This window comes from Mesocricetus auratus, unplaced genomic scaffold (genome assembly GCF_017639785.1).
Source record: "Mesocricetus auratus isolate SY011 unplaced genomic scaffold, BCM_Maur_2.0 Super-Scaffold_100676, whole genome shotgun sequence".
Taxonomy (NCBI): domain Eukaryota; kingdom Metazoa; phylum Chordata; class Mammalia; order Rodentia; family Cricetidae; genus Mesocricetus; species Mesocricetus auratus.
In genome coordinates, this window is record NW_024429266.1 from 165,479,533 (window position 1) to 165,499,535 (window position 20,003).

The 20,003-nt window shown below is 35.3% G+C and overlaps 1 protein-coding gene across 5 annotated transcripts in view; it reads left to right on the top strand.

Moving 5' to 3' along the window:
• Window positions 1-20,003, top strand: part of Cntn6 (contactin 6) — a 393,737-nt gene that overhangs the window by 278,361 nt on the left and 95,373 nt on the right. For all 5 annotated transcript variants that reach the window (XM_040738250.1, XM_040738246.1, XM_040738248.1 and 2 more), the window contains 3 exons: window positions 12,184-12,368; window positions 17,113-17,249; window positions 18,883-19,012. In XM_040738250.1, coding sequence (XP_040594184.1) covers window positions 12,184-12,368; window positions 17,113-17,249; window positions 18,883-19,012 — 452 coding nt within the window. The remainder of the gene's footprint in view (window positions 1-12,183; window positions 12,369-17,112; window positions 17,250-18,882; window positions 19,013-20,003) is intronic.

Sequence of the window (20,003 nt, forward strand, 5' to 3'; positions counted from 1 at the left end):
TGCAAAGTAGTTGCATTATCGGGGAAGGGAATTTAAGGTAGCCTCACCACTATTACATATTTTGCCAGTTGGAGTCATCTTGTAGATCTCTGGAAATTTCTCTTGTGTCATATCTGTCCTCAAACCTATATTTTGGTATCTCTCCCTATATTTTGGTATTTCTCATCTTGCTCTCCTCTTTTCCTCCACCGACTCAACATTCCTGCTCCCCCATGACCTCCTCTCCAGTCCTCTTCTCCCCTCTTTTTATCTCAGCTCTCTTCCCCTCTCCTCATGCTCTCGATCCTCTCAGGAGATACTGTCCCTTTCCCCTTCTCTGGGGTACCATGCATATCTCTCTTAAGGTCCTCCTTGTTTCCCAGACTCTCTGGAGGTGGGATTATAGGCTGGAAGTTCCCTGATCCATGTCAAAAATCCATATATGAGTGAGTACATACCATGTTTGTCTTTTTGTGACTGGGTTACCTCAATCAGGATGGTTTCTTCTAGTATCATCTATTTGCCTGAAAATTTCAAGATTCAATTTTTTTTCCTCTGAGTCGTACTCTGTTGTGTAATTGTACCACATTTTGTCTATCCACTTTTCAGTTAAGGGACATCTAGATTGCTTCTGGGTTCTGGCTATTACAAATAATGCTGCTATGAACATAGTGGAACAGATGTACTTGTTGTATGAATGTGCATGGTTTGAGTATATGCCTAAGAGTGGAATTACTGGATCTTGTGGTCGACTGATTCCCATTTTCTTGAGGAACTCCATACTGATTTCCAAAGTGGCTGTGTGAGTTTGCAATCCCACCAGCAGTTGAGGAGTGTTTCCCTTTCTCCACATTCTCTCCAGAAATGCTGTCATTAGTGTTTTTGATTTTAGCCCTTCTGACAGGAGTGAGATGGTATCTCAGAGTTGTTTTGATTTGCATTTCACTAATGGCTAAGGATGTTGAACACTTTCTTAAGTGTCTATCAGCTCTTTTATCCTCCTCTATTGAGAATTCTCTATTTAGTTCTGTAGACCACTTTTTAATTGGATCCTTTGATGTTTTGGAGACTTCTTCAGTTCTTTGTAAATTTTGGAGTTCAGCCCTCTGTCAGATGTGAGGCTAGTTAATAATATCTTTTCCCATTCTATGGGATGCCTTTTTGTCTTGTTGACTTAAGAAGCGTCTCAGTTTCAGGAGGTCCTGTTTACTGATGTTTTAAAAGAATAATGCTTTTAACTTAGCTTATTTCTCAAGTGGTATCCTAGCTGCCATTGTTAATATTTTCAGTGGAATCATTGTAATCCACTCTCCTCTGTTTATAATATATTATATATTTGTTGTTGTTTTGTTGCAAGTCATTGTTAAGATCATTTTCACTAAATTGCAAATTAGTCTTTCCTGTTATATACATGTTTATTAATGAAAATGCAATATATTTAGTTGCGGTATAATCTGTACCTTTAAATTTCCACTGTAAATCTTTTTTGTTTTTTTTTTTGTCATTTGGTTTTTTTGAGACAGGGTTTCTCTGTAGCATGAGAGTTCTGAACTAATGAGTAGTATAATCTACTGATGGCTTCAGAATTGACATAGAATTTTGGGGACTGTTGAGTCTATAAACATTTGGCCATGGTTGTAGGAATAAGCCCCTGAAGATGTACCTTTGAAGGGTATATCTTAGTTCTTATATGTCCTTTGTTCAGGTCAGCTATGAGGTAAGGAACCTCTGAAACATATTCATAGCTCTCATTTTCAGAGCAGGGGATCTTGTCAATTAATTAAAAGAATAAAACCCAGAAGAAATATTTTCACCTGTTAACTGATTCTTTTTTCTGATTTTTTATTTAAATTCGAAACAAGATTATTTTACTTGTCAGTCTCAGTTCCCTGTCCCTCCCCTGTCCCCATCCCATCTCCTTTCTGCTCCTCAGGAAGGGTGAGGCCTTCCACAGGAGGATCTTCAATATCTGTTGTATCATTTGGAGTTGTGTCTAGTCTGAGAGACCATCCCTCTATGTGGAGTGGGCTCGCAAAGTTCATTCGCATACTAGGGATAAATAATGATCTACTACCAGAGGCCCCATAAATTTTCCGGGCATCCTGACACCCATATTCAGAGGGTCTGGATCAGTCCTATGCTGAAGTCCAGGGTCCATGATCTCCCCCTTGTTCAGGTTACCTGTTTCTATGGGTTTCTCCAGCCTGGTCTTGTCCCCTTTGCTAGTCATTCCTTCCTCTCTGCAACTGGATTCTGGGAGTTCAGCTCAGTGTTTAGCTGTGGGTGTCTGTGTCTGCTTCCATCAGCTACTGGTTGGAGGCTTTCAGATATTTATCATAGCAACCAATAAAAGACCAATGTGAGAGTATCTCTGCAGCCCTATATAAAGTGTATTACAATTTTCCAATGAAAACAAGAGAAAAAAGTTTGAACCACAGAGTAAACTAATGCCCCAAATCAGGAATTTTGAAGATAGTCATTAGCATTTCCTTTCCACAACAAAATAACTAGGAAAAGAATGCCCATAATGTGTTACAATGTAATCAGTTGTTACAGAGTATTTGAACCTTAAAATGAGACCTCTCAATATAGACAGTCTCATGAAAAGAAAGAGGAGTTTGGTTAGCCTTTATTTAAAATAAAACAAAATGCCCAGTGAGGCTTATTTTTGTGCTATTTCAAAAAGCTAACTTGTTCATTTGAGACAGTAGGGTGCTCCTGTAGTGCTCTTCAGCCAGTCTCAAGTTGAGGAAAATCTCATTTTCTATTGTGTTGTTTCCCGTTTTACCATCATGGGCAATCATATGCCAAATATTCTGTGGCTGTAGTTTGATCATATGCAAATTAACATTCTCTATTTTTAGCTTTTAGTTACTGATAAAAGAAACATAAAGCAGTGCATGTCCTGAAATAACTTGTCAAATTCTCCTCAAGAATAACTGTAGGGAAGCCATTCAAAGACCACAAGACTATTCTATGAAGAACCTCTTTTCATTCTAAAGACAAGTTCTCAATATGACTTCAAATATGCATTTCTTTTTTTCAAAAGCATAAATTAGTTTTTTTACAGTACTATTTCAGAAATTAAATTAACTTTAAAGCTATAAAAATCATCCAAGAAGAATATATATACTTCTGGAAGTGAATCTCTATCCTTTTCTTGCTGGGTTATAGCTGCTAGTCTCAAGAGGACCATTGTTCTTCCATGGACGTAGTTGCAGTTTCAAGAGAGATAAAAATTCCGTGTCTATTTTGGAAGTTATCTGATGGAAAAGAATGAGTTACTTTACGTCCTTCTTGTAATGTAATCCTGAAACCCATCACTAAGACTTACTGAAATTTAAATTAATATGTATAAAGCTTAACAAGCATTTGTCTAGTGGTTCTTATACAATTAGGGTTCTTTCTATTGATTGTGAAACACAATGGATTAAGAACATACTACTAATCAAATATTGTGCTCCATAATATGGTTTGATTTCATTTTGTTATTGCATAGATTTTGCAGGAGCAATAAATGTATGGTGTTTTAGAACTCAATGACTTTGGAACAATAGGGTTGCTTTATTTTTTAATCTGCTATATAATTTGAGTACATACAAACTCTTTATTCTTCATCTATTTGTTCTCAAATGTTTACACAAATAGTTATGTTTTTAAAAATACTTTTCTTACAGCACTGAGATTGCTAATACATGTCATATGATTGCACTAAATAAATATCAGTTATAATGTTAGAATAATTAAATATTAGCATACTATTTTATATTAGCATACTTCTTTATATGAAAGTTTGTAGTTAATTAACTGAGATAAAGTCATAAAATATATTGAGGGAAATCAAGCCCCTAATTTCCTGTAAATCATGGTACTATTTTACTTCCTCTAAAATTGGGAGTGCTATTAATCTAGAACTATTCTTAACCATTAACTAAATTATAAGGAAATTATCATGTTGTGCTAAATGTGATGTCATTTTTAGCTCTATCACATTGTGAAATGATAGAGTTCAGTTTATAACTCATATATAAATTAGTGCTTTCTTTGCTTAAGTCTAAATCTGTAGTGGATGGAATGATGGTTTGGTGCTTACACTGGATGCTCTTGCAGAGAACTTGGGTTAAGTTCTCTGCAACAATACCCACTGTTTTATAACACTGTAATTCATTTTGCAAAAGAGTTGGCAATGTCTTCTGGCTTCATAGGCATCAAGCATACTTACATGTGCTATATGTAAATAAACTCAGGCACACAAACACACTAAAAATCTTTTTAAAAGATCAGTGATGAAATTCTTGACTACAGACAATGTCCTTTTGGATCCTGGTCAGTAAAAATAATTTAGGTAATTAGTTTATCTTAGTTTCATTTATTTCAAAGTTTATATTTCAGAATGTACTCTTACTGATATTTTCTATTATTCTTAGACCCTTATTCAATATTTTTATTCCCCAATTGGGATATAACTGAATGTGTGTACAAGGGAACATAATATACCTCTATAGAAGAAATGTAACTCATATTGGCATATACATTTTCATACATGTCATTTTATTGCAAGTGAAGGTGCTGATCATCATCCGAGGTTACTATTATAAAACTATTTGTGGATTTTGAAATTCAGCATTTGTGGATCTGTTTCCCAAGTGAAATTAGAGTTGCTCCCTTCAGAATAACAAAACAAAACACCAGTCTAGGCAGGTCATAAACTCTAGAAATATATTTCTCCAATTTCTAAGAAATGGTAGGTCCAACATAAATGCATTCGGATGAGTTTGTGTCCAATGAAGATGAAGGAAAAGTTTAAATGAGTCCCCTTGGGGGTCAAATGAAGGTGGGGGTTAAATGAGTCCACCAGATCCAAGATAAATAATAAATAGGTATTTATTAGGGAATTAACGGGTTTGCCTGTAGGTAGACCAGGGGATGTGCTGGTCCAGTCAGTCTCTTACCGGGGCTGAGCAGGATGGTGATACCCTCCCCCCTAGTAGTTACCAGAAAAAACACACACTGAATCGGGAGTCTGTCAAAGCAGGATCTCAATTTATTCCAACAGGTATGAACTTATATAGGGCTGAGGTAGGGGATGGAAATCATAGGATAGGCTAAGGTGACCTGAGGAGTAAGGGCCAATAATCTTCCACCAAGAAGGCAGGTAGCTAGGCAGGGGACAATCTTACATCAGGTCTGGCTGAGTCAACCCCACGTGGAGGTTACAGGTCAGGACAGGTCGACAAACTCTAGCCAGACTCAAGAGCTTACACTGGGCCTTGCATCCAAGCCTTTCTTAGGCCCAACAAGGAAGTAGTTAAACAGATAAGAGCCCAGGTCTTCCTGCTCCAGAAGATGCAGTCTCTGCCATTGTCATCCTCTCTGCAACCCAGAGAATGTGAGCCAGCCCTTCCTCTACCCTATAATGGGTCACATCTGCACCTGAAACTACACCCAAAGGCTGTGGCTACCATTACAAGTTCACTAGCAAGACATGATACCACCATATGAAGACTCATTCATTGTTTTATAGATGGTCATTCAAACTGCTTCCTTGCACAGTGAAAGGCTACTAATCACATTAATAAGGGCACCACTCTCATGGTCAACACAGCTTTCAAAATCCTTACTCCCTAAACCATGATCTTAAGGAGTGGAAATTCAAAACACACACACACACACACACACACACACACACACACACACACACACACACACATGTGGGCATAAAAAACAAGAAGTGAAGGGTAAATAGAATCATGACAATGTTTAAACCACCAAGAAATCCTTACCCCTTTCCAAAAAAGTAAGTCTCATTTATTTCTATGGGAATCAGAAATGTATCTGTATTGTGCTCTTTGTGTGAATATTTCAAGTTGGTGAAATGAAAGCAGCTAGCTGAACAACTTTAAAATTTAACAAGGCATTCTTGTGTGATTTTGCCACACTGCTTCACTATCTGAAAATGGTCACTGGCAGGATTTTCTGAAATTAGGTTTAAGTTAAGAATAATCCCAAACACAAGCATCTTAGGAAACTACTTGCCTGAACCAGTGTCTAGTTGAAATGTTGGGATGGCATGGATTTAAGCTCTGGATAATTAAGTTTAAGAAATCCTGGAGAAATATAAGCTTTTTCAAATAGCTCTAGTAATGAAAATTCTATTTATGGCCTAAAGTATTGAATCCAAGCATAGTTCCCACTAGCATGTGGAAAGCTTTAATTTAGCCTGCAATTCAGGTTAAACTAGGCCAGATGGTTAACAAATGCATTCTCTATCTTTGGATAAAATTAATGGGATGCTTACTCTGAGAATGTGTAACTATGTGAGAGAATGGGATAGAAAGTCCTCGTTTCTGGCACTGCTTATTTAAAAAGCACAAACAGAGTGAGGAAAGGGAAGAAGAAAGGGAGGTCTTGCTTTTATATCTGTGACATTTTAAAAATGGGAGAACTTGCATTATTGGCAAATGGTTTATAAAATAGAAATGTAGAAAGAAAGGGCATTAACAATGCTCATTTTGAAATATAAAGTGGAAAAATCCTTTATCTGGGATGCAAGGGGTATTGGAATACAAAATTACTTCTGGTTGGTTTTCTTTATTATTACAATTTGCATTGCAGATTGAATTCTTTTTAAAAAGGCACATGAAGAAGTAGGGAAAAGGGATTTAAATGAAAGGGGAATATTTTCATAAATTACTATCCATGTAGCTAGAGTGATAAGTAACAACATGGATAAATTGACTCCTTATAATTCCAGTCTAATATTAATCTCCATTATGAGAACTACTCAAAGTTCCCTGTAGCTTCAAGGTATTCTCAGGGAGATTAAATATCAATTTTTCATTTTTATTGATTGTGAAATGGTTCAGCATATAGTGGCATGTGCTGTCATACCCCATGACCTGGGTTCAATCCCCAGGATTCACATAGTAAGAGAACACACTCCTTCAATTTAAATCATCTTCCTTTCACACATATGCGATGGCATACACCCCAACAAACTTATACCTACACACTTGTACATAAAATAAGATATTAAAATATAATAAAAATTCAAGCAATCTATTTTTATTAGAACAAATGACTGCCAGTGAATACTGCAGGGCTAGTATCATCAACACAATCAAACCAGGTAGAATCTAAAGGGATGACTGAGCCTACAGAAGAATGGAAGAATCAACTGTGCTCATAATTGAAAGGGTGGCAACTAAAAAGGATTAGAGGGTGGATCACAATTAATTAGCCTCTGCTGGAACTTCAAGTCAAGGAAAATTGGCAGATAATAATTTAGTAGAAATTATATGTCTAAACGTGAGTACCATTCTGAACAGGTAATTAGCATTGTTAGAAGCTTCCAGCTGAGGTTTTAACTCACATGACATATGGAAGCCACCTGTCACAGTGCCTGGTACATAGCAATTACTCAATTAATGATTATTATTAATCTCACTTTTAATGCTCAGTTCTTTAAACACTGTTTCTTTTCTTTGATGAACAGTGTTGATTTCTTTTCTACCTACAACAATGGACTCTTGATACCAGGACAGATTTTTTTTTAAGTATCTTCAAGTTAAAGTGTGCCTTCACCCGAATCTCTGCACTTGTCAGCAGGACATGAACACGACAAAGTAGGACCAGGGCTATTGTTTGTTCGTTAAGTGGAGAGAGGCAGATAATGTACTTTTTATGGATGTACATAGATTACTGCAACCACTTCAATCATAGTGTGGAGGTCTGAATTCAGGTAATAGAGGATTTATAAATTAATGAGTTTCAAATGCCTCATCACATGATATCTCAAGGAATCCAAACATTTATTTAGTAGCTATAAAATCTTCTTGATACTTCTCCAACTAGTTTGTTAAAATGAAATTTTGAAAAATAAAGGATTATTTTTCATATAAAACATGCATAAGAAGTCATAATATCATATGATTCAATCATGATGATGAAACTAACCTAAGTCTCATTTGAACAAAGGTCTTTAGAGTCTATCTAATCTGATGCTCTTTACTGGAAGTCATAAGAAAATTCCCTAATTGGATCAAAGAAAATAAAGGGATATACTAACAAACTAAAATGTACAAGAAAATGTGAATTTTATGTTCTTTTGTGAGGTTATTTACTTGCTTATTTGTATGTTGGTCTAGAAATATGTGAAGAATATATGTATTTTTCTTCTTGTTAGCTTTGACTTTCATAGATTACTTGTCTCTTTACTTGTTCATTATCGACTAAAATCTTAAAATTACATCTTTTGGATTGAAGCTTGGAGTTAAACTCTTGTCGAAATAGATGCCTTCCCTTTTTAATAGTTCCCATAAAATCAATGGCATTGTCAGGGGAGGAATCTTTCATTGTTCTCCATCCTAAATTTACACATATAGATGCCAAGTCAATTCAAACTGAATAGAGAGAAGAAAATTTTTTGTGGTTTAAGTTAGGAGACTTTGAAAGAGGAACCTCCTACTTACTAGAAAAGTGCTTAACCACTGAGTTTCACATATAATCCAATTTTTTGACACTTCAGACAAGGTCTAATTACAATTTTCAGGCTTCCTTTCAACTCAAATTTTATCCCAAGTAGGCCTTAAATGCCTGATCCACCTGCTTCAGTCTCCAAAGTAGCACAGATAGTAGCTACGTTACACTACACTCAATCAGGACCAAGTTAATTGGAGGCAAAAGACTAATATTTCCTGGAAATATGGTATCCATGACTCTGATTTTCATCTTCATAATAAAAGTTATTAAATAATAATTCCATTTAATCCAAGTGTGGTGGTGCATACCTTTAATCCTAGAATCTTGGGAAGCATAGGCAGGCAGATCTCTGTGAGTTTAAATGACAAGTCCCAGGCCAGCAAGTAAGGCCCTGACCCCAAAACCCAAGACAACACTAACAATAAAATATAAGCAAGGCTATTGGGTCTTAAAACCTTTTCTATTATGGGACATCTTAAGGAATATTTATTTTACCAAATACAAGTGTAATAAGGAAAATAAATTTTTATCCTGTCTTTTTCAACCAGAAAAATATCTCATCTCTGCCCAGACTCGTACTTTTCCCAATTCCTTGCTTTTGCCTCTTAGTTTTGTATAATTTTGATCCTGTAGGACAGTGAGTTCTTAAAATGCATTTGTCAGAGCACAGTTTTGCACAAGGGTTCTGCTGTTTGCCTTCTACGTCATCGTGTTTAATTTAACAAGCTTCCATTTCTGTGCAAATGTAACATCTATACTAGGAACACCATTCTGAGACTCACTTCAGGATTCAATTCAGTCTGCATTTCAACTAAAGCAGCCCACGATTAGAATGATAGAGATTCTAATTACTTTTTTCTTCTAGGAGGTCTAGCTTGAAAGGATAATTTTCTGAAAGTAACTGTAAGACTTTTTTGGAAATACCCACAAGAACAGGAGAAACTGAGGCAGAGAAACAAAGAAGGAGAGCAGATTCAATACAGAATTATGCAAAGTTCAAAATCTGCTTTCGCTAATTATATGAGTTCTGGGGAAAATGGAGTCACATCCAATGTGGTCCTGTAGTCCCAGACAGAGCAGTTGGTGGGTGTATCTATACCCCGAATTCAGAGTATGAAGAGCGCTTCTTAGGGACAATTGATATTCCTACATTCTTTTAGCTTTCTGTGCAGCTATACTTGGCTACAGCAGTTTGACAGCAGTTGACAAGAAAGGACTGTACGTGTCAGTGAGAAGGAACATGCAGATCTGTGAGCCATGATTCTCGAAAGTAGGAATAGAGAACTGGCAAACACCTGAATCTTTTTGTTGCACTGCACCTATTAGAAAATTTCATCTACAGAATATGCTTCTTTTCCACCATCAAACAGCACTTATTAAGTGAAAATCCAATGCAGTCACCAAATTCTTTGTTCTTGGGAAAGTCAGGATAGGTGGGATTAGTGGAGCTTATGTTTGACACCACATAATAAGGCCACTGAAAATAGAGAAACACTATCTGAAATCATAGATTCTTAGGTTACAATGAGAGGGTAGTGCAATACAAGTATTTCCTGGTAATTAAGAATAGCAACCGCAGCAGAGATAAACAAAAACATACCTCTGCTTGTTAGCAATAAGGAAGGTCAATGATATCATATGTACCTATTGTAATTATATACAGTGCCTATAAAGATTTTATTGCTGGAAAAGTTTATACATTTGGTATGAGATTACAGTGATTATGCTTTCTGTCAGTTTCCATGTATTTATGGATTTAGTAATCTGAAAATTGTGTATACCTTCACAATAAATGTGAAGCAGTAAGATACAATTATGAGAAAATATTCAATATTTAATCATTTTTTTACCTTAAAGTTTTGGGCTATGAGCTTCTTTTGAATAATTTTGTGTGTTTTTGCCATACACCTCAGATTTTCAATTCTAAATACATAATAACAGATGTTTAATTTATACAGATATCTGATTCTCTATCACCAATTGGATAAACTAATTTTCATAGAAAAATTATAAAACAGGTAATAAATGTATGATCAGTGTAGAAATTTGATTAGAGAGGGACATAAATGGCATCTGTTTCACAACTGCCCCAAAACAACATTACTGTGCTTACATAGACAATGTCTGTATATTTGCAATTGAACATCATTTTCAGTTTGAAATGTCTCAGGTGTAGGGAATATCTTTCTATATAAATACATTTCCTGAAGAACTTCATTTTCATTCATTAGGAGCTCTAGAAAATGAGTGATTAAGAAAACCAGTAACCGGGGTAATTGTTGTAGGGGGTATACCAATTTAGCAAAATGTCAATCTAAAGCTGTGGCAAATGGCATTTTAAAAAGATAGAAACTAAAAATGTGGTATTTCGTGTTGAATAAATTAAAATTACAGCAAGAAACTGTATATTAATTTTGAGAAAGAGAGGCAACTCAATCATTGGTTTGGAACATGTTTCCTGATTGCTGTGTAGAAGCCCACAAGTTTACCCTCTATTTCTCTTTGGTGTATGTAATGGAACAATCATATGTTTTAGCCCATGAGAATTTCTAAGATTTCCCCAAGTTAGTGGCTGTCTTCAAAGCTTCTCTGGAGCCATCACTTATTTTCTCCACTTATTTGCTGCTCAGACTCTGCAGATCTTTACCTGTCAGCCATGCTGCTCATAATTGGATCGCTCTCCAGCATCACTCTTGGTGATTTAAAGAAACCTTACATCTTCCACAAGGCTGATCATTGGATTTTGCCAAAGGACTTACTAATATTATTGTCAGTATAAATTTGAAATACAACTAGTAGGGATATCTAAGTCATCTGAAACATACCTTAAAGGTAGAGAAGAAGGGAAGCTTGACAAAGTACACTGGAGTTTCATTTTACAAACGATGTGTTTCATTCTGCATATGATGATGTGGCCCCTTCTACCAGTGATTTAAAACTAGTTGATTTCTGTTTGAAACATAGTTTCATATCATTTTTATTTTAAATATATCCATATTAGACTATAATATTAAATTCCTGTAAGTAGAAAAACACTATTTATAAATATGGTCTAATTGGACACAGGGAAAATGTAAATTCATTTTTATTTTGGTGCAATTTTAATAGTATGCAAATTACAAATAAGACATATTGGGTTTCAAATTTATACAGATTTTTTTTCATGTTACTCATATCCTTGACAATAAACTCACCTATCATACATATTTCAATATAAAAATGATAATTTAGCTATAGAATAGCCTATTATTTTTAAATTGGAATCTCTAATTTTGTGTAGAATCTGCTTTAGTCTTAAATGTTAAATTCTCCAAGTAATTTTCCATGATCAACACATTTCTACTGATTAAATTGTGTTACTGTCTCTGCATCTTGTTTCTTTTGTTTCAGTTACTACAATTTGCATATGTATTTACTTTTACACTCTAATTATAATATGTTTCTCTGTTAATCTAAAAACATTGCAAGGGCAGAGGGCCTGTGCATTCTATCAGCAACATGTTTCCTAAGGATAGCACAAGGTTTTGTCAATGGCAAGTGATTAAGCAAATCTGAAATAGATGGCTGAATGAATGAGTGGTGAATGACTGTGTCACCTGAAAACTAATCACACTATAATAGATTGGATTATCTTACTTGAGAGTGAATTTCAAGGTTTCTCTTATTTTGTCCTGCTTTCATAATGACAACCACTGTCTATTCTAATGAAGTGTAACTGTTTAGTCCAGTCCCTGATATTAGTTGGAGGAGGTTGGATGGAAACCCGATGCCAGGGAAAGTCAAGTACAGCAAATCCCAAGCTATCCTTGAAATCCCCAAGTTTCAACAAGAGGATGAAGGCTTCTATGAGTGCATCGCAGGTAACATTCGAGGAAGAAACCTTGCAAAGGGTCAACTTGTTTTTTATGGTGAGTACATAGAATTGCAAAATGTGTAGGGTGTTTCTCTGTGCTTCAGAGCAAATAGGGGAAGTCATTAACGTATTGTGGACATGTATCATGGGAAAAATTCGAAAGACACGTTCCCATTGGATGATTAATTCAGTGATTAACAGGTAGAGATAATTGTCTTTACAATATAGCTTTTAAATTAGTATCTTAGAGAATAAAGAGCTTGTTTTGCAAATATTAGGAATTTGAACTTTCCTCAACCACACAAAAATCTGTACATGGGAACATACACTTGCAATTCTATATCTGGGAATATTAAACCATAGCTTTTCTGAGGAGATCTTGGCAGTCTATCCAATCAATGAGCTTCAACTTGGGAAAGAATTGCTGTATCAAAAATAAGATAGAGCAGGATCCATGAAGATACCCATTTAACATCTCTCTGCACTCCATATGTGTATGTGTGAACATGTACAAGCATATACATCTGCAAACAGGCATACAACACACACACAGAGACACACAATGACATAAATTCCAGCACGTCTGTGCATGACATTGTTTATTATAGTTGAATGAGGAATGTCAGCAATTTCGTGTTAACAGCATTAAAATTTATCACAAAGATAACATGACTAAAATACATTGCCCATAGAATATTCAAGAGTAGCCTATGGCTATCTTAATTATTATTCTGAATATGACTTACAAAGTGTAAAAGTGAATAGAAAAATAGACTGAATGACAGAATGAATTGCATTCCTTTCACTTTTTCAGTACTTGTCTGCCCATTTTTTTATTATTTTATTTTTTTTTTCTGTGTACCACATTCATGCCTGTTTCCTAAGATAACAAAAGAAGGTGTCAGATTCCTCACTGTCACATAGGTGCTGAGAATCAAGCATGGATATTCTAGAAGACCAGCTACTGCTATTAACTCCTGACCCATCTCTCCAATACCACTAAACTTATAAAATATGTAAAGCAATTATTACACTATTTGGTGATTCCAAGATATAGAACTCCTAGAAACTGTATTGTTCATAGTCAAAATATTTTTCTATATATTCTAATTCTGTCACTTATAAAGTTAATAATAATAATGTTTGGATAATCTGACAAGTTTATTGTAATTATCTCATAGCAGTAATAACTGAATATCCTGTGAGGATACTGTATGTGTTTTTGGCTATATTACTTCCTCTTTCATTTAGAATTTTCAGTTTTAACCTGAAGTGAAAGTTGTTTCTCATAAATAGAATATAATTTCCTTTTTTATTATTGTTCTACAATTTTATTGATGCTTGCCAAGAAAAGTAATTTGAATTTTCAGTAGTACTCAATTCTTAAAGGACATTTTTGTCATTTGAAATCTTTGGCAATATATTAGTAAAGAAACAAGTGAGAGTTTTACCACATTAAAAGTATTAAAGTTTTGATTCAGTTTTGATGAAAAAATCATATTTTTATATAACACAAAAAACTACAGCTCAGTGATGGATCAGAATACAATAATCTATAGACTGAATTAATAATAAACTACTTTATTCTGTACTCTATGAATCTTTTAAGACACAGAATTTTAAAAGCATTAACTCATAATGTCTAGAATAATGTCAGTCATAAATAATTTTTGGTGATGTTACACTTTGGGGATTTCAGATTAGTTTACCAAGATCTCAGAGGTATTAATATCCAAAATCAAGGTCAAAACTTTGAAGAATCATGTAAAAGTAGACTCTACTATAGCTTTTTAACACAATGATCCAAGTCCATGTCACTAGTTAGCTGTTCAGGGTAACTAGCATTCATTTTGGAAAATGAATAAATGATGAAGTAGATAATCAGTATGTATCATAGTCACATATTTATTTATATGGCATAAACTAAAGAGAAATCTTCCTGTTAGAGCTGGATAATACTGGAAAATCAAGAAGGAGTTTCCATTTATTATATTGATGAGCTTGAGTTACAACCTAGGAATAGACATTGACATTGTATTTCCTCATGTATTTTGTATTTTAACCTCTGAAATTAGCCTTTAATGTATTACTATAATTGCAGACAATATAATGTGTTTAAAAGGGTCAGTTGGTATTATATACCTAGCAGTAGGAGAGAAATATACAAAACTCAAACTTGTATGGTAAAACAAAATTATTAAGTAAATTTTTCCATATTTTTTTCATAGGCAAGCATTTAAGACCTTTCTCACTAAAATACTAAGAATTCAATGAATATGCACGTTAAATAAATGAATGTGTCTTAACATTGCAATAATTTCATTAAGCAATATGTATGTATGCATGCATGCATGCATGTGCTATTCATGTATGTTGTATTTTGAGGCTTAAGAAAAAGTTTGGATTTAAGAGAATGTACTACTGTTGCAGAGGACCTGTTTTCAATTTTCAGAAACTGTATCAGGCAAGTCACAAGGGTCAGTCTGCAACTCCATCTCCACATGGATCTGACACCTCTGACTTCTGTGAGACATGCATGTTCCCTCACACAGACAGGCAGACAGACACACACATCATATAAACATATATATAATATATTTTATATATAATTTAAATTGATAATGATGACCCTTTTAAACTTAGGTCTTAGCCTTCACAAACTATGAAGTTGAATATAAAAATTGCAATTTTTTCTCAGGTAAAACATGGATTATCACTATTTTCTCATAAATATTTTAGAAACAGCACACAGAAAGAAGGTTCAGTTTTTGACAGTGCACCGGGTTCCTTCACACAGTGCAGTGATTTGCTTCTCAAGGCTTCAAGAGACATGTTCTAAAATTAGAAATAGATCTGATTTCCACAGGAGATAATCACAGGCTGAGTCTCACCACCCAGGGTTACCACGACTCCTTCTATTTGGTGACCAGCTCCCTACAGAGCCTTAATGGAGGCTTGTATCACAATAGAAAATCCTGGAATCAGATACATGGGTTTTGTAGTATATAACATTTCAACTCCACATGGCCCTATTTCTTCCTCTACTTGCTGTAGTTGAGTGTAGCACAACATGTTACAGGGCTAGGATGAAAGACTCTGGCATCAGGTGCATGTTAAGTACCTAGTTTCACAGTCATATTTATTTCATTTTATTTATTTTTTTCTGCTTCTTCAACAGCCTACTCAATACCATTGCATCTATAGACAGGATGAGCAGTAGTCTGTCCTTAGATGATTGCAGGCAGGTACCAAGGAATACTTGCCTCCCTGCTTCCCTTTGCTTTCCCTATGTAGATAGCTCATGAAAATACAGTAGATGTGTGTTTAAAACACATCTTGTTGTTGCCTCAGTTAGTAACTTCACTATTATTGACTTTATTTCTGTACAAGCTGAAGAATCTTAGTCTCAAACTTCTCCATTGAAGTAGCACTCACCTAAAAGGCAGTGCTTTCCTCTGTTCAATGATTAAAATTTGGCTTCTGAATTTTAAAATACCATCTTGAAAGGGTTGTCTGACATCTCTGCAAAAATATAGAGGCAACTGACCCTGCTGAAGCCAGAGTTACAGGCAGTTGTGAGCTCACAATGCAGAAGTGTCAAACATCTAGATAGACTTGTCCAGACATTCCAAGGAAAGGCAAGTACTCTGCCTTCCACAAGGAGAGAACTTAAGGAGACATGAGATCAGCAATTATGTGTGGGTTTCAAGTATCTGTAACAGAAAGAACACTCAAGTTAGTACATCTCATTTGCACCCCAGCTCTCTTCCTGAATAGACAGTAAGGATAACAACTCCTTCCTTTCCCATTTGATACACCAGTTGCTTTATGCTTCCTACTGTGCAGAACTTTCTTAGATGAGAAAATGAATTTTGTAAAACTCCCTGCATAGGTCTAGTATCTTTACTGTCATTGATTCCAAAGCTATCACCTTCTCATTCATGCACATAGACTTCAGCTGAGCCAAGATGCCCCAGTTCCATGGTACCCCTTGTCAAATATCAATATTTCAGCTATTAAAGGGAACCTACAAGCTAGGTGTTGGGCCCTTATATTTGGAAATCTGCCCAGAATATCCATTGTCTTTTAGATGTAAGCTAATAGCTGCTGGGTGTCCTGGTCTTGGTGGAGAATGACTTCTATCTAAATAATAATAGCCTTGGGCCAGGGAGAGTCTATACCACCCTGAAGGCTATTGAGTGTCTTTAGGATTTAGGAGGGGAAAAAATCAGCTCCTTGTGTAGGTTTAAAGTCTGCATCCCTCCCTTCTCAAGAGCCCAAAGGATACTGGATTATCTTATTAAAAGTGGGGCTCACATTTATATTGTCAAGATATTGTGCTGGATTATTTCTGGGTTGGGTACATTTAATTTTTTCTTAGCTTTGAACATATATATTTTTGAAAAATTTCCCTCAAATGTTTAGATTTAGTCTTTACTTCTCAAATGACTTATGCACTGTGATTTAGCATGGCAATATTCTTTAGCTGTCTTCTGCATTTTGACCTTTACTCAGAATTTACAAATTTTTGCACAGGTGCAGCAAAATGACAGACAGCAACCTTTTGCCTGAGCCAAATATGGGGTGATAATTGGGAAGGTTGCCCCTGCTAGACTCCTGAAGTTCTTCTCACCCTGCCCCCACCACATGCCTCACATATCATAATGGCAGTTCACCTGGACCCCGTTAATCCTCTCATAACTAAGAACTCGAAACTAACTGTATTACCTTGATTCAGAGGCCAACAATATATCTTCAATCTGTTTTATTTCTTTCTTACTATTTTTTTTTGTAAACAGCTCCTCCAGAATGGGAACGGAAAATCCAAAATACATACCTTTCTATTTATGACAGCTTGTTTTGGGAATGCAAAGCTAGTGGAAAGCCAAAACCTTGGTACACATGGCTAAAGAACGGTGAACGCCTCCACCCAGAGGTAAGGAACTATATATCAGAAATACATCCTCTTACAAGTATATTTTGTTAGAGTACCAGTCATTCTCAGTAGTAACTGATGTCTTTGGATTATTCAGTTTACTCCAGGGAGGGAAACTTCCATTTATATAATCCTTAAAGAAAAAGGAAGAAAAAAGGGCTGGGAATAAAACTTGGACACATTCACGGTAACAGTGATTTATCCACGTTCAGATGTCATTAGCACATGTTCAGGCAACACTAACAGGATTCAATGTGATCAATGAAAAGGAAAAAGAAAGAAGGGAAAGTAAACTTGGGAGGGAATGTTTGGGATAGATATAGGGGAGTTGATGTGGAGAACTGTGGGAGATATAGTCAAAAGACATTGTATCAAGTATGAAATCTGAAGGAAAAGACATTCCAAATATTAACAAATTAAAAAGATTGCATCATCATCAAACGGAACAATTGATAAGCTCTCCTGTGTGAGTTCTCCTGTGGGTCAGGTCTCATATTCTGTGTCTTTCTGTCTTCAAGATAATGTAAGAGAGATAGATAGTCATCATTCCTTTAAATATATGAAGAGCTACATATCAGAGAGACTCAGACACTTGACCAGTATTGCACAGCAGCTACTAAAGTTAAAATTGGCCTTCAGAACAGTATCTGTGGGTACCATCCAGATGAGAAATACAGAGAAGCTAAATTATTTCCCAAGGTTACAGAACAATGAGTAGAAGATGTAGTCTACTAAACTTTATCTAATAGGAGGACTCATAATCTGAGTTGATATCCACTCACCTGCTTCTAGGAAAAATGATGACTTTCCCTACTACTATAAAAAAAGTTCAGAGACTTTGTACACATTTTAAATATGAACATACTTTCTCTTATAGTGTCTATACCATGAGAGAACTTTCCCCTATCAAATTCTCCAGATAATTGTATTAATATTGCATTTTATATTTCACAAGTAGAAATAGACAAAATCATAAACAATATGTTATTTGAAAACTAAAACCAATATTTGTGTGTGTGTGTGTTTGGTTCAGTGGATCGTTCCCCAGAATGCCTTTGGAATTCCCTCTTTTCCTTTGTTTTCTTTAACCCACTTACTTTATCCTTAGATAATGGTAGCAGATGCATTGAAATGTTTAGTTTAGGTTAGATTTATTACTATTAACTTCTTTACTTTGTGCACCCAAAATTGTATTTCAGTTCCCTGCATGACTCCTGGGAGCAGATGTTTGATGCTGAGGCAGGTTTTCATTAGAGGAGATTGCAGAAAGGAAGACTCTAGCCTCACTAACTTAGAACTCAGGCAACACATTCCAGAATGTTTGGAACTTTCTAAAGTATTTTGAATATCATGGAACAATCCTATACATTCCATTTAAAGGATGTCAATTTTCACAGAAATGACATAGCATGGATTATTCCAGTCCCCCAAAATTATTCCAAAAAAATTAGACTTTGTATTCTTTTTTTGTCTTTAACTTTAGAAACCATACAGGATCTCAAAGTGAAAGTTGTCAAAGATAGGTGCAAATGTTCTTCATTAATATATTTTTGTGCAAGGGATTGCTTACATTAACAAAGAAGCACCTTTTATATTAATGTAAAACACCTTTTGATGTCTATTCCTTTATTAGGAGAGAATACAGGTTGAAAACGGCACTCTTATCATCACCATGCTGAATGTGTCAGACTCCGGGATCTACCAATGTGCTGCAGAAAACAAATATCAGACAATTTATGCAAATGCAGAACTGAGAGTGTTAGGTGAGTCGTTCACTTATAACCAAGAAATTTGAAATGAAACCTTTACATACTATTATTTATACATCATCTGAACCTGATTTTTTTTCCTGTGAACAAGAAATTACTTTCCCTAGAAACAATGAGAAATATCTCAATTAGTTTTTTACAACATGAAAGGTTTTAATTAATTTTCTATTTTGGCAATGCATTAAGATCCATCATTAAATGTATGACAAATTCAGAAGGGATTTAATCAACTAACTATTTCTAGTGGGTGGTCTTGAATACAGAACAATGAGATCAAATGGGAGTCTTTTCAGCTACAAATATGAGCGTGAGAATTATTTTCAACCCCACAGACATAAGTAAAGCAGGTGACAGTTTAGAGAAACTTAAGACATGGTGACCCACTTTATCTCTTCTAAGGTGTGCACTGGCTGTCCAGTAGTACACTGTAGCTGTCAAGTAGGACACTGTAGCTGGGCCTTTATACTCAGAACTTTTTCATGCAGATGTGTAGATGTGTGGGTTCAAGATGGCTGCTGTAGCTGCAGACATCAAGTCAAAATTCAGGGCAGGAGTAAAGGAAGTAGACGGATCCCCCCATATCTGTCTTCTAGTGTAAAAGAACAATTCCTTAAGCTTCTCTTCATTTACTTAAGTGGAACTCTGTCATATTTTCATGCAAATACTGAAGAAAGCATAGAACAAGAAAAACAGTTCCTTAGGGTAACAAGTGCTAAGGTTGGAACACTATGAAATTGGCACCTCATGAATTTCAAACAATGGAGTCTGCTGCAATAAATGAGTGTGAGGTATTTTTACTCATGAGTTGATTAGTGATAGGAAGAATAGAGGAAACAAGAAGAAAGTAAGAGATCAGATATAGGTTTCTGGATGTCAGGAATCTTGCTCATTCTTTGATCACTACTATTTCACTGGGCATTTATTATATTCCATGCTGCAAGAATAAAAATACTCAAGGGAGGGTGACTTGTACCTTTACTGAACT